The 16,023-nt window shown below is 38.1% G+C and overlaps 1 protein-coding gene and 1 long non-coding RNA gene across 2 annotated transcripts in view; one reads left to right on the forward strand and one right to left on the reverse strand.

Moving 5' to 3' along the window:
• RAP1GDS1 (Rap1 GTPase-GDP dissociation stimulator 1) overlaps window positions 1-16,023 on the reverse strand; it is a 101,719-nt gene that overhangs the window by 36,742 nt on the left and 48,954 nt on the right. Inside the window, exons 3-4 of the mRNA XM_082482495.1 lie at window positions 10,686-10,808; window positions 5,911-6,036 (exon numbers count right to left, since the gene is read on the reverse strand). Of these exons, the coding sequence (XP_082338621.1) occupies window positions 5,911-6,036; window positions 10,686-10,808 (249 nt within the window). The remainder of the gene's footprint in view (window positions 1-5,910; window positions 6,037-10,685; window positions 10,809-16,023) is intronic.
• On the forward strand, window positions 10,871-14,262 carry LOC309671494. The gene is made up of 3 exons (XR_014269149.1): window positions 10,871-10,896; window positions 12,352-12,465; window positions 14,248-14,262. It is a non-coding gene; the product is annotated as an uncharacterized lncRNA (long non-coding RNA).

The following is a 16,023-nucleotide window of genomic DNA, read 5'->3' on the forward strand; positions in this document are numbered from 1 at the left end:
ATTTTAAAAAGAGTAATAGCCTGAGAATGAGAATTCATGTTTTTATATCACCTCTTGAATGGCTCTTTCTGATGCTTTAGGAAGATTTCCTCATCATTCTGATTCCATTTAGGTCAGCTATAAAATAAGTAAACTAGAATAATATTGTTTAACAGCTTCCTAAGAACATTCATGATTAATTGCTGATAAGTACTAAATATTACTGTGAAAGTATGTGTTGGCACGCATATGGTATGCTTAGTTTCTAGCTGATGCAATACTTGTGCTACAGAGGCTTGGAAAAAATACTATGTTATCAAGGACTTCTAACTTAAAAATGCTATAGTTTTCTAAGACTGACATGCCATGGAGAGGACAGATCTAAAAGTAAAACACTTACTGTACAATTAAAAACTAGAATTTTAATTCTCTGTAAGCTGTTCTAAACAATCCGTTTTCAAGCAACAAGTTAAAGCCTCTGGTCTCAATTTCATGATATTACTTGGGAAACAGATTAGTAGGTGGCATTTGCATTTGGTAGGATCTAGTACAATGAAAAGTGAAAGACTGGTAAGATGCTGCCTGGCTGCATGAATCAGGGTGACCTTCATTAAAATGATTAGCCAGTAGTGTGCCATTATCAACACCAGTTGTGTTCTAGGATTCTGCTGATTTTCCATATGGTACTAAAAAGGTTATGCAATTTTTTGAAGAAAACCGCATTTGACTTCTTTACAGTATGTTTAATTCTTAAGCGTCTGTTTTTCTGCTTTAGATCCTGAAATTAACCTCGTCTCCTGAGAGGAGATGTATGAAACTGTACAATTGAGTAGTTTCTTATTTTTGTACTTAGCCTTTCTTAGCAGATCTCTGCAAGAGGTCTCTACGCCCTTATAGGACGGAGAGGTGAGTACACAGAATTTATAGCACCTGTAAGATCTTTTTAACAAGAAGTGGTATAATGTTCATGGTCTGGTATTAAGGCTGGGATCAAGAGAGATCCGGGTCTATGTGAAAGGCCACATTGCTGAAATTCAGCAAGGCATCTTGCCATCAATACAAGTAAGACAAAGAAATGTACAGCTTGGGAAGTGAGAAAAGGATGCAGTAAATTTCCTGCAGAAAAAGGTAGATAAGCAGCTGTCAGAGGAGAGCCTTTATAGAATGAGTTGGTGTTTTTAGTTTCTTTCCAATTCTACAGCTGCTTATATCATGAAGTATGGTTGGTGAGAACACGTACCCAGGTTGGTGGTTTCAAAACCACCATGATGGGTTGATGGGTGCAAAAAACAATAGCTTTGAGATTCCCTGAGGAGTTCTCTAAGCACTACTATTAATACGAGTATTATGAAAGGACAGAATGGGAAATTTTTCATTTCGCTTACAAGATATATGGGGAGCTTATTTCCCTTTCACAGCTTTCAGAATACGTGGATGCTCTAAACAGCAAGAAGGTATTATTTTCTAATGGGTAAAAGTCTAATCTAATCTCAACTGAAGTCAATCAGAATGACTCCTTCTAGTTTGTATGGCTACTGAATTAGGCTCTAAACATCTTAGCCTTTCACTTCCCCTTATAATTATGGTAGCTTCTATAGTGTGCTTTATGCTATATAAAACCACAGGAAAATAGTTTGTCAATCAACTAGTTCAAAACTGAAATGTGTAACAAACTTAATGATAAAAAATATTGTGAGGCTATTATCTGGTTAGAAAATACTACTATAATAATATAGCATCATCTTCCATTAAAATTGTTGACTAAAAGTTATCTGGTTGGCCTGATCTTTCATCTGCACAAACTGCACTGGTGTGTGGGGTGTCAGAATGGGTCAGAGACTCGGTTACAGACAGACTTTTGTCTTTCTCATGCATTCTCATGTGGGTCTTGGAAGAAGGCAGATCTAACTTGAAAACTGGGGTCTCACAAGCACTCAATATCTGCCACATGATTCAATACACTGGAGCCTTCCCAGTCTGTTGGGAAAGAAGCCAGCAGAGAGACCTGAGGCGTGTACTAGACATCAGGTTGTTCATGAAGTGATCACAAGCTGCAAACTGGATAATGCTGTTCTTCAACTTAATATCCCAACTGCCAGAGCTGATGGTAGCAAATCATTTTTAGGCTTTATATACAGCAGAATTAACCATTTTGGTCTGACTTAAGACATTGGTTTTTGTAGCAAGAACCATGTTATGTTAAACATAACCTTTCCCAAACAACAGAGATGAAATCTTTGTGTTGCATGTGAAACCAAGGTGCAGGGGGAACTTAAAAGCATTTTGGAGGTATGCCCTATTAATCTGTAACATCTGTACATCTGTAACAGCCCTAAATGAATGTACTAAAGACAGCACTGGGGAGAATGGTGGGGGGGACTGTAAAGAAAGACAGTAGAAAAGTAGCTATAGTTTGATTCACGGATAAAGAGTGGTGAAGCAGCTAGAAGGATAGGTTTATGCTCTGACTGGACAAAGCCTAAGAATTTAGCTTTGATTATAAGCGAAAAAAACATAACTGGTGGTTAAAAGGAATGAGTGGGCTAGGAGCTTTGCATCTAGAAACATAGTTCAAACAAAATTCTGTTCCTGAGTGAGGCTGAGGAATCCGTTGTCTGGGGATACGGAAGTACAAGCAGCTGTACTTGGTACAAGCTGTAGATATAGTGGGGGAGAAAGCAGGAGGTAGAGGAAAGATCACGTCTCCATTTCTTCACTTTGCACTTTCTGCTTTAATGAAAATTTGGGGGCTGAGGTGTATGTGGCATTTACTAGATAAAGCATGTAGAACAATTACAGGCTGTACAGCAACATGCAGTAATGTATCTGTTCTTAAACTGTAGGACAGCACGGAACAGTCTGCATACTGTGATTAGTTAAATTCATTGCTTCTAACTTAAAATCTTTTTGGCTGCCTCAATTGTTTCTTTCATCTCTGCATACAAGAGGAAGGCTGGGAGACTAGAAGCCTCATCAGTACTAACAAAGCTTCCTTCTGCTCTGCTTTGCAATTACATTTGCCTGTATTCTTGATCTTCAGAGGCTTATATAAAGCAGATCTCTTCACAACATAAATACTTTAAAAAGGATGCTCTCAAGACTGCTTGGGATAAATTTGACCTATTTTTTCCTGTTTATGAAATGCATTTAATTCTCTGTATTTTCTTTTATGCTCAAACAGGTGATTCAGTATTATTTTAGGGGTTTAATGCTGATGAGGACCCAGACAATAATGCTGTGCGTGTGTACCTCAAACTTAATAGAGAAGAAAATCTGTCAGTAAGTTTACGGGTTTTCATTTTGTGTTTTCTGTGAAGAGACAAATCTGTTCAGTAAGGGCTCTGGCGAGCAAGTGTGTAATTTCCCTTTTACCTTGTGGAAGGTACTAAACCTCTTCCAGCACTGGGACTTAGCAATGAATTACCTTTCCACAGCAGCCGTGTTCCAGGAGCAGCCCCTCCTGAATTTATGTGGAAATGGTCTTGCTCTGGAATCCGTGGAACTCTGGAATCCGTGAACTCTGAGAAACCACCGCCACTTTCATTTAATCAAGAAAAAAATTTTAGGCAATCCTGCTCCTCTGCAAGGCCACTTTTAAGGGGCCTTCCCTGTAGGAAAAGCCATTCGCCCCACAACTTTCATCCTGTGCCTTGCTGACTTCTCTCGAAAATAGAGACCTGATTAACTCCTTTTCGCACAAGCTGTTAATAAACAGTGATGCATGCTTGTCAGGATGAAGTACAGGATAATTGGGGCTTTCAGTAAATAGAAATGTTGCCATGAGACATTCAATATGAGCTTGATTTCATAATTTCTGTCTAACATTGATTTCGGACTTAAAGACCTTCCTCATTACTGCATGTTATAATTACAAGGGCAGTAGAAGTGAAAAAACGGCCACGTATCTCGTAAAATATAGTTACTGATGTATTTCAAGTTCCTATATGAGTCCCAGTTATCAGAAAGGTAACAGCTGCTTTTGTCTCAATTGAAAAGAAAAAGACTATCAATACATAACATTTTTTATTAGTACTATTGGCCTCCACACCTTGTCTTTGTTATACTTTAAAGCTCTTTGTTAGGGAAAAATAATAGTAATAAGCATATTGAAAGTATTTGTCCTAAATAAGAATTTAGTATAGGGTACCTAACTACATAATCGTTACACATTAAGATAACATACAAAATAAAGTCAGAGAGGATGGATGTGATAAATAAGCACTGTAAATAGCCTCTTCCACTCAAATCCAAGACGCTAATCTTGATTGTTGTGACATTTTATTATGCTATATTCATTAATCTTATTCAAATATACAGGGAAGGTAGTGACTGTCCTCTCACAGGAGCACAGCAACACATGGCATACAGATCACATTACTGTCTACTGTAGATTTTATCAGTGCCAGCTTTGCTCCACAGAAGGGCAACATAAGGTGTGTAATACAGCTTTTCTGTACTGGATAAATCCTGCACTGTAACAGTCAGCAGTAGCCCACCATACCTGATACTACAAAACCATTTTTATGTGTCCTTATTGTATTTAATGAAAAAATGTGGGTTGAACAACAATGACATGAATAGTTATGTAGATTTTACTTATATGAAATAAACCAGTGCCACCTGGGAGTGAGCTTTATATCACATAAGACCCTGAAATAAAATATAGTAAATAAACAATGTTATAGAAAGCTCAACAGCTTCTACTTGAAGTTTCCATGGTGAAGCAGCTGTTCAGTTGATTGGTCACCTTAAAGAAAATCCTAAATGAAAGAATTATACATTAACATCCTCAAGCAGTAGTTGTCTGTAAATGGAAATGCCAGCATGGAAAACCTGATTAACTTCCCCAAAGTCAAAGGCAAGACAATTTAAAACAATATAAAAATGTAAATTTCCAAACTAGGATGAAAAAAAGTAGCAAGGAGAAAGACTACTAATAATTCATTTTTTTTCAACACACAGTATTCCAAACAACAAAACTTTGAGTAAATGCAACACATAGTACAAAAAAAATTTCTTGCCATGTGAAACAAGGCACTAAATCTCAAGGTAACAAAATGCTTTTACAATTTCATCTCGCTTCCCATCTGCAGACATCCATAGGCTTCTAATTCCTTCATGTGCATAGAAAGATGTTCCTAGTGTCTCTGCTTCTGTACCATATTTATATCTATCATGCACTGGCTTCTATAAAAATATTTAAATTAAGGGAATAATGAGGCTTCATTTTCAAAACACTGCAACCACTGGCTTGGTTTTGCAAATGACATATCCATGCATGTAATCAGCACATGGAGTCAAAATTGCGTTTCAAAACTGAATTGCTTGGCAGTGCAAAATTTATTGTGTCTAAAAAAACTTCACCAACCTCCGCCCCCCCAGTAACCCCTGACTACCAAAAATACCAATATATAATCTTGGAGCAATTGATTGGCCGCATAAGAATTCTGAGAATCAGCAACATAGCTCAGGCATCATTTCAGCCGCATATGTAGCTCTGCACAGCCTTGAAACTGGTAGAATATGAATATTCCCTTCTGACTGTCTGTTCCCTTCTGAGACATTCTGTTTGAGGAAAAATTAACTATTCAGGCCTCTGTTTATGTAGCACCTGCTCTTTGAAAATACTAGCTTATTATGTTTAAAAAAGAACAAACCCAGGATCACAAATATTTTCTATTCTTAGATCCAGATATATCACAATATTGAAAGTTTTTTTAATCTTTCTGTCACAAAAGTGACAGAAAGATTAAAAAAAACACACAAAAAAGTGTGACATTCAATTGTCCCGTACAATCAGAAGAGTCATGTAGTAAATAAAAATCAAGAAAAGAGGAAAATGACCCCCCAGTACACAATGTACAGAACACCAAAACATTCCCCTCCCTCCTAAAAGAGCATCTACTAAATACGGCATATTTCAACACTCACGGCTATCGTAGCATATATTGCCCAGAGCACGTCCTGTTTGAAGCAATACTTCCTGATCTTTGCAGTTTAACAGCTGCACCAAAGGAGGGATCAACCCAGCATCCACACATGGGTTCCGCATAAATTCTGCAAATAATGCAAAGCCTGTTAAAGCAAGCTGGCTGTTTTCACTTTCATCCATTCTAGTTATACTGGCATCGCAACCTGGCCTTTTGTGAGAATAAATATATGCATAGACAAACAATGTAAGTGCTCATGCAAGTTTCTAGAGAATAAGCCCAAGACAGGATTTCCATTCTTTCCATTATTTGTTAATTTAGAAGGAATTAAGAGTATTTAATTGACTTCCATGGAAACTAATTTAACATAGCTCAGGCTGAGCATGTTTTTAGCATCATAAAGAAGTGCTGAAAAGAACAGTGAACCCACAACCTTTTTCTCCACCCCAACAAATTCAACATAAATTAAAACTACTAAAATAACACAAAAGATGACTTAAAACTAGTATTCGTACTCCAAAATGAGCAGCATTTTTTACTCTCTATTCTCTTAATTAGAACTCCTGAAAAGCTTTTGCTTTAAAAAAAATTTTAAAAAGGAATTAAAGCTAAGGTAAGAAAAGGAAAAGAACAGGAAAGACTGAGAAATACAAGAGAGATTGTGAGCCCAAAGGTCTGTACCTTTCCACAGTCTAACTGATGCCCACCATGGGAGGAAAGGTAGAGGACCCATCCACTGGGAAGCTCTCTGCCTTTCTGTCCTTCCTTCCTGCTATGTCCCCCAGTCGCAGAGAACCAAAGAATTATTTCACATCTGTGCAAGTCATAGAGAATTATCCTGGTGTCAGAGTGATAAAGGACTGGTCTTCAGCTGGCGCTATAGTTAGGCAGGCATTGTGCTGTGCATTTAACAAGGGAAGTTACAGAAGCAACCACCTGATACACCAATAGCGTCACTTAATAGTTTACCACCGAGCACCCTTCAGAGATGTAGCATTGTAATAGGCAAAGGTCAATATGTTTTTGATTTGTTGTGAATTGCAAATTATGTCTCTTCTTGATCCTAGACTATGTTGGATCTTCCAAAATCAGTTTAACTTTGTGTTATTCATTTATGAGACAGAATGAACCATGGTGTACAATCCCCATAACAAGAGATGAGACAGATTTTCTAAATCTGGATCAAGAGAACCCCTCACACCAATACCTCAAAGATTTCATACAATGCTTAAAATACAAATACATCTTCTTAAACACTCCCTTTGTTGCACCTATTACAATGTTCTTTGATGTTTCTGTAGCTACAAAATCTTGTATCTTTTGTAGTTAACCTTGCAGTGTTATTTTAGCTAAGGAAATAATTGTCAGAGGTAAACGATCCTCACATGATGATAAACTTTGATATATCAACAAGTAGATGAAGTAGAATCAGCAATACCTATACACTTGCACAGGTTCAACAGAAGATAGTAGTCAGCAAAATTGACCCACCCTCCAAAGACAGGGTAACATTTTAAAACCGTAGACAGATGCTATACTGTGATAAATGGTGATGGTATCCATTGTAGTGAACAGAACAAATATCAGATACATCTGTTCTTTAAAATTGGTCTTGTGACATCCTTGTAACTTTTTATCTATTCCTTTATCACCTACTTTCATCTCAATGTTTATTTACTAGGTGTATTATGTTCCTCCCCGTCTTCTCTGTCCCCTCAGCCTCTTCCTCTTTTAATCACATATAAAAACTCTTGTCTGTTCCTCAGCTTCTCCCTGCATCGCTTTCTTTTACACCCACTAATTTACCATATTCTCTACACTATCTAAGTAAAATTTTGGTTTATTTTTTCTCCTAGGCTGTGACAGGAAATGGAACTTGTTCTCTCCTGAAATACTGAGAGGTCTCAAGTTTGTTCTGTTGTATGTTTAGGTTCTTGCTCACGTGGTGAAAAGAAGTAAAAAACCCTGCCTTCACCCTCCCTCCATTTGGAGTGAGCAGAAGCTTTCAGTCTCCTATTCAGTAACAAAATAATTAGACAATATGCTGAGCAAACCTGTATATATCAAGGTCGTGGAAGGGTAAAAAGTATAAGAAATGGTACCATATATAGCAAAACAGATCTGTGGGACAGCAACAAAAATGTGGTAACAGCAACTATGTTTGCAGGTGATACTCCATGGAAGTAACAGAAGAAAGAGAAGGTAATCAAGAACAGAGTAATTTAGGTTTCCACTAAACCAGCAGGGAAACGAAGCAGATCCTTCGAAGGAAACAGTGAAGAATCACTTAAGGAGTTAGGAGAACCACTGAGGATAGAGTAACATAAACCAAAGGAGGACAAGATTTCAAAAGAGAAATGTAATTGTGTTGTAATATTACAGATTGTGAAGACACCCGGCAAAGAAGAGGAGACTAAAGACCTCAGAAGAGGGTTTGAAAGGTCTACGATGGGAAGAGAAATTTTCATGTAGCAAGTGCATTTGAGCCTTCCGTATGCTCACAGTTGAAAGGGAAATGGCTGTAGCTGGAGAGACAAAAGAGACTAAAGGGAGTTTTGTGTGTTTGGATATTTAAAATGGGAGAGACTAACATGAGCTCATCTTGGGAGGAAGAAGAGTCATGTGACCTGGAGAGGTGAAACACAGCAAGAGCACGGAGGTGAAACATGGAGGAGATGAAACATGACAAAACCAGAGAGGCAAGTAGAGGGATTTGATGTGACCAGATGTGTGTGTGTGTCTGTGTAGGACCAGATGAGAGGAATGGGAAAGGAAAGCAAGAAGCGGGGAAGAAAAAAGATGCTTTTGTGTCAGTAAAGCCCAGATTCAGAGTCAGAGGCACTATTCCCAGCTCTGCTAGTGCTGCATGGCATGCCCATAGGGAAATCAGTTCAGTTCCCCGGGTTTAATGCCTACTATCTGTAGGATGTTGATAACACAAATTTCTTAAATGACCCTGAAGTTTGTTGAAAAAAGGTGCAATATAAGCATGAAACACTTGTATTCTTATGTAAAGGGACAAAGAAAACAACAGAACTCAAATGAAGTGTTTCCTGCTATCCTGCTTAAGCAACTATTTCAGCAGAGTTAGGATCCAAAGAGAAGCACCCAGCTCATATCAGTCTTGAAAGCACTGAGCACCTTAAATAATTTCTGAATACCTTCACTTTAACCTTGGCTGCCAGAGGTCCCAGTTGCACCTGCTAATAATAACTCTAAGAAAAAGACAAAAGCTATTTTGTATGATGAACCAGGTAAAATGCCAGCTCTTCTGAAGAGTGTACTCATAACAGCAATTTAAAAGCTGGCAGGGAAAAAGATATGTTAGAAGCTATTCAGAGATTTCATGTATTAATTTGGATTTGAAAGATACTGGCTAAAATGCTCTGTAAGAGAATCTTGCAGGAAGCAATGCACACTAATCAGTTAAGCTATTGTGAACATTGTTTTTATTCTTAACTTTCCCCCTTCTGAGTCAGGAGCTAAAAGGACTAACTGTGAGGATACCCAGTTGATTGCAATATTCTAAATATACTTATCATTAATTTATTTAGTACAGAAAAAGCGTGTGATACGGTTGCATGAATCTCTATCATTCTGAAACATTTCTAAGTTTAAATTTCTCTGTTTACATTTTTTACTGGCTAGTTTTCAAAATAATTTTAAAACTTAAAAACTAAACATATATATCTTCTTTTCTTGTTAATGTTGTTTCTGAATATCCATATATAGCATTGTCTCCAAATCAGTGAATTGGGTAGGGGAGGTCACACAGAGGCTATCAATAAGAAGCTGTAGTATTATCATTCCACAGAAGAAAAGGTGGAAAGGAAATATAGAAATAGTCGACAGTAATGAAGACCCTTCTCTGAAGAGGCAACAGCATGAGACTTTACAGAGGGAAAGTGATACGGCTGCCAGGCCTGCATGGGGACAGCATCCTACTTTTCCCTGTCTAGCCTCTGGGGAAGAAAAGCGCAAAAAGTAATGTCTGTCTCTTTGGCTGAGACAGCAGCAAGTCAAGGAGCGAGAAAAGTCAGCCACAAACCTCCTCTACCCATATCACAGGGTCTGCCAGTAGTGCCTGCCCACAGATATGAGGCCATTTTTTTGAGCTCAAGGTATGCAGGGTATGGGGTGAGCTTTAAGATAATTATTTCTAATTAAAAAAAAATTAAATAGTTTTAGATTATCTCCTATGTTATATGACTGTATGTATACAATGCATACCAAAATGGACCCCTGATTCTCATTTGGGATCTTGGGCTCTTAGTCTAACACATATAAAGCTCTTTAGGTAGGAGTAACTGGTTTTGGTGTGGTATCAAAGGCCTCATAATGGTATTGTTATTACAAATGTCAGATCAAAGAAACAATCTACTATACCTTAACCATGTAGTATACATACTACCATTGTAACTACACGCACTACGTGTAACTGGATGCACAAATGACGCACACCTTTTTTTTCCTATACACACTCCATAAAGCCAGTGGTGTGCTACTTTTGCCCAATAAATTGTAGTGTTGCTTGTCTTAAAAACTAAATGGCATGAAAGTAAGGACTAAAAAAAATCCAGTAGCCAAATGCTGTTTTGGTTATATTAAAAAGTAGAGAAACAAAATTTGACAAAATAAAAACAAAAAGAGTGAAAGGGAGGGATATGAAAGGTGTCTAATCTACAAAATGAAAACATAAATGAAGTAAAACATACTGACAAGTGAGGTGAAAAACTGAAGATGTTCCAGCAGAAAAGTTCTTGTAGAAAACCTCACCATTTCTGGCTACTTCTGCTATGATGTTAGCTACTTTTGCTGTGCAGGAAGATTGTGGCGTCAACAAATTCGCGAACACCTGAAGAACTCCACTTTTCTGGATTTTTTCACTTGTCTCCATATCTGAAAAACACATCAAATAAAAATTACTTGTGCATCAGCTTACTTTGGGGAAGAAAAGAAAGAAAAGCAGAAAGTTGTCTTCTCAAAGGTAATTATTAAAGTACTTATTTTCCCATATAAGAAGCCAACTGCTATTTCAGTGATTGTATTTATTTTATGTGATGTGTTCACAGAACTTAATACTTTGACGTTCCTAATTAATTGATCTTTATAAGGTGACTCTCTGTTATATAAGTAAATAGAGATACATACTAATGCATACACAGGGAAACTACCGGAGAGGCTAGTAGAAAGACTAAAGGTCATGGCGAGATATGCAGAATCCTAAAATACTATGTAAAAGTCAAGGAATGGTACTCTGAAGTGATGAATTATTGGAAACATTCAAGGAATGATGAGGGAAGTCCTTACAGCTGAGGGCACAACTTAATGCAGTGTAGGAGTCAGAAACCGGAAAAGAGGGAGAGCTAAGCAGACCGTGGTCTAGACTCCTCTTACACTCAGCTTGAGTATGTTACTCTGCTAAGCTACAGTAGCTCCAGTAAAGTCTCAGTAGAAGGGAATGGGAAAAATAACACTGAGTTTCTTGTAGTAGAGATCAAAGCTTCGGGACAAAACTTTTCCTCTTTCTCCCTGTAGTAGAGTGGAATTGTGCAGCTGTTCCATAAGAGGGCCCCACCTAGCATTGCTGGCCAACAGCTCTGTAACAAACTGAAAATTAACATTGATTCATCCGCAATTAAAGATAAGGTACTAGATGCTAAAATATATTCCGCTAATGCTTTCAAGTAATGGCATATCTGAGACAAATATTAGTGTGACATACAATATGATTAGAAGGCAGCTATCACTTCAGCACGACTCCTTAAGCCATTCATAATGGAAGTTACTTGCGTTCTCCAAAGATGGCTGTGAGATACTCTAATTCATGACTTTTGCAAAGCAAAACAAATCCATCTGAATGCAAGTCTGTTGTTCGACAACTCTGTCTCACAGGAGCATTTTTAAGCACTACAACATGCCCAACCCCCCTCATATCACTTAAAATAAAAGCTTTCCAGTAAGTGTAAGTTAAAATTTAAAAAATCACTAGAGCTTGCCAGTAACGGTAAGAAACAGATGTAGACATCTCAGAGTCAAGAAGACAAGCCTCTGAGCACCACTTTCTGCATTTTCTTAGAAGCACTCTTACTCTGGGTGTAAGAGCTATCAAGACAGTCAGGCTGTGCAGCAATACTAGTAATCAATAGATTTTGGTTTTATATAGGATCTTTCAAATATGGGAGAAAAGGGAGGGATCTTATATACTCTTGAACAGCAAATGAAGAACCTTAAACTAATCCAATAGTTTTTCCAAGACAGTGTTCTCTTTTTTTCCCCCTAAACAAGTAAATGCATATTTTGTGCACCACAACTAGTTAGTCTTCTAGAGTGGCAGTTTGCAACCACTCTTTAGCTGTGCTTCACCTGTGAATTGGTAATGACATGTCACTGGGCTCACCACCTCCACTCTCCTTCTCCTCCTCTCTTTCCCCATTCTCAGGACTGCCATTGATTTTTGACTTGTTGCAGCTCCAGGATGATCCTTGCTTCTTCCGAGCGTGGAAGAGATCCACTCAGCTGACCTTGAAGAGGAGCCAGCACAAGCCTGGCAGAGGTGACTCACGTGGGTTTTGTGGCTCACATACAGTATGTACATGCTTCACTGTCTAGGATGCAGTGATGTAGACTAAAAAGAGAAAACTTCAAGTCTGGATTGCGGTTATGCCTCTGTATATCTGTGTTCAGTTCTACCTTGGGATGTTGGTCTTTAGCTAGGACTACTCATCATCATATGTCAGTGACGACATCTGATTACAAACAGATTAGGTATAAAATGAAGATTGATTAATTTCAATATATCATGCATAATATAAGTGCTAATTATTAGTAACCTGTTTGCAATCTACTTAACTGCAATTTCTGAAATGTACTGAGAAACCCTCCCAGAAGTTATAATGTAAAGGAGCTTACAGCTTATTTGGAAGCTTTTATAAGTTCTGACATATAGCACATACTTAGTAGATATATTCTCCCATGGATCTACACAGATGGGAGAAAAGTTTGAATTCACAGAAAATCATGTCATGACTAAAGACTGGTCTGACATCTTAGCTGTCTATTAAAGAGGAGATCCTCTTTCTCCCTTAAGTTCAAAAATGAAAGTACAGAATTCAAAACTGAAAATGTAGATATCTGTGAACCTGTATTACTAGGTAGAAGACAATGCATTTTCTCCTGTCACACTGCTGAGATATATAGTATCCAGTCTTATTTTTATGATCTGTAGTTTGATGGACTCATTACTGTGCAAAGCATAAATTACATAAAGAGAACAAAATATATCTTGCAAGAAGTGGGAAAACAAAATTAAATGCTTCTCCAGGACAGTTGTGTGTAGCAGATATGCACTGATTTATTTCATTAAGATAAGCAAGTGAGCACCAATAAAAGCACAGGGCTTAACAGACCTATCGGACATTGGGAAATCAGCTAGCTGGGATCACATAGATGAAAACAGACGATTAACTTTTTTCTTACTCTTAAGCAGTACAGGAGGCATACCTGCATATACTCTCTCCTTCAAACCAACATCCCACTGGTTCATGTTACCCAGGCCAAGTACCAATATCAAACTTTTGCTAGTTGCAAAAGAGGGAAGACTGATTAATTTGACAAGCAGTGAGTGTACCTCTCCTATCACTGGGCAGGGACGCCCCTACCTCCATTCTGCCCTGAGTGAGTGCTCAAGAATAATTGTTTGAGGGGAAAAGCATGTTACTCTGGCATCAGGCAGAAGGATGGCTACCAACTATGCAGCCCACAATGCTCTCTGAGGCGTTTTTGCCAGTAATTGCCTTGGGTGTAAAAAATGCTATGGGGTGCTTCAGCTTGTCTACTCCAAGTCTACTTAAGCCCTGTTCTTCCTCTGCAGAACATTTACAATTTACACTCAGTGTAATATCCAAATTACTCCAGTGTCAAAATAGAGTTATGACAGAATGACATTAAATCCTTGCAGGTAGTTTATAGTACCTCCTCCATATAAGGCATTGTAAGGGAATGTGCCAATAAAATAACTGTAACATCCCCATGCACGTTACTCTAAATGGTCCTGGTTTGTATATGCAGAATAAATGCATTTTTTCCTATGTTCATCACATTAAAGTTCTAATAAAGGGGGGGGGGGGAAAGAATGTGTCGAACTACACAAATTACTTTCTTAAGATACGTAATTGGCAGAAATTTTAGTTGCAGAAAACCAGTCTTTTTGGTGGGCTTTTGAAATGCTTACACAAGGAAGGGTATTTTAATTGGAACAAGATGTTTTATATATAAACCTAAAATTGCTTTGCTAAATCTAGCATTTTTGCTCAGTGTTTTTTATATTCTTTTCAAGGAAGAGAGCTTAACAGGCAAATGATACACAGTGCTGCCCTGTGGAAATTGGGAAGTCCAAACGAAGATCTTCAACCACCTTCACTTGTCTGAGGAGGCAACTGTACACTCAGTTCAGGTAGTAAGTGTTTAAATACATGGATGCAGAAGAAAATACCAAATTGGAGGTTTTTAAGATGATTTCAGCACAGCCGTAGGTATATAAGCAGTTTGGCTGTTTCTTAGGAGTGCCCAAATGGGACAATTACTTCACGGCTACTTGCAAAACATAAGAGTCTTGTGTGTGACTCTGTGCACGTGTACGTGTGCAGTTCTAGACACTGTTCTGCAGGATGCACTGAAGGTCTAACAGTGGTAGTAAAGGACTGCAGCTGCAGACAGCACTGAAAATCAAATAAACACCCTAAATCAAGCCAAGCTTTTCTTCTGCTTTGTTTTTTCCACTTGCAACTAGAGAGTGGCATGGTTGTTAGGGCAGGGGCTTTAGGGAGCATGGATTTAGACTGCCCACTCATTAAGGCCTACACACCTCTGTCTCTTTTTTGCTCAGCTTCATGTAACACAAGTCCTCTATAAAAGCATAAAAGGCAAAGGGACATAGACGGGGACAGAAACGAAGGAAAAAGTATATGTGGCATTATTCTTTTGGAGAGGACAATGAAATGTCATGTTTATGTAGCAATATTTTCACTGTGATTGTAAAAACCACAATTTGGTTTTCATTCTCCGGAACCTAAGACTGGAAGATCACACAACAGTGTGGCCAAAGGGCTGCTAACCGTACCACTGCCTGGGCCTAGGACAAATAGTTTGGGGTTTGCTGAGAATTAGAAATTGCTAATGGCTTTAGCATAGACAACCCTCTACTCTTGCCTTTATTTGTTCTCTTCAGAGGCTGGAGAAGGCCTGCCTGGCTTCCTGTCTGCATGTGCAGGCATAAAAGAGGTCTTATTAAGGATATGAATCTGCTGCATGCACGTTTCATTCTGGGCTTCCTAGTAAGTTATTAGAGGCTAAATTATTTTGAAAACTTATTTCAGTTGTCATCTTTTGAATTGCTCTTTCAATGTATTGTCAATTGCAGTTGGAACAAGTAAAACCAAAAGTTTCTCTAGGAGCAAGAATGATCTAGGCAAAATCTCCACCACATAATCTCCTCCCATGCTTTCTATAATGGAGAAAAAGGAAATTACAGCCAACATTAATCAAAAACTAAAAAGTTGGCTAATGCTTACCATTTTAACTCCTTTAGCAGAATTGCATCCCCTTTCAAATCTGTTCTATTTGTCTCCTAAGGAAACCTAACAATCTAGGTAGCCTGACATTAGGGTGCCATACCTCAAAATCCTTTTGTTATATATGATGTCCAGGTTTCAATCGCTTTCTTTTAAAGCCTGATTTTCAGTCTGTCTGTACCAACCCACCCGTAGAGCACCCGCTGCCCCCTATCTTAAAGCAAAGAAACTGTAGGACTGTAATAATGCTGCTTCAGAAACAGCCCTTTTGGACGCAATATAATACAGTGATGTGCCACAGCAGCATAATTGGGGAAAAAAAACCTCTAAGGTTAAACCTGCAGCTTTAGATGTCTCTTTATATCACTAGATATCAAGACAAAGAGTGTGTTAGATCACACAGTGCCAAAATCTTATTAATGTCATAGCTGGGTGATTAAAATGTCAATATCCTTGCTTTTCATGGTTTTTGCAGTGCCTGAAGTCAGACTAATAAAGGGTGTGGGCAGGAAATTCTTTAATGCCATAGATCAGAGCTGGAG

This window comes from Vanellus vanellus (assembly GCF_965231255.1).
Source record: "Vanellus vanellus genome assembly, chromosome: 4".
Classification (NCBI taxonomy): domain Eukaryota; kingdom Metazoa; phylum Chordata; class Aves; order Charadriiformes; family Charadriidae; genus Vanellus; species Vanellus vanellus.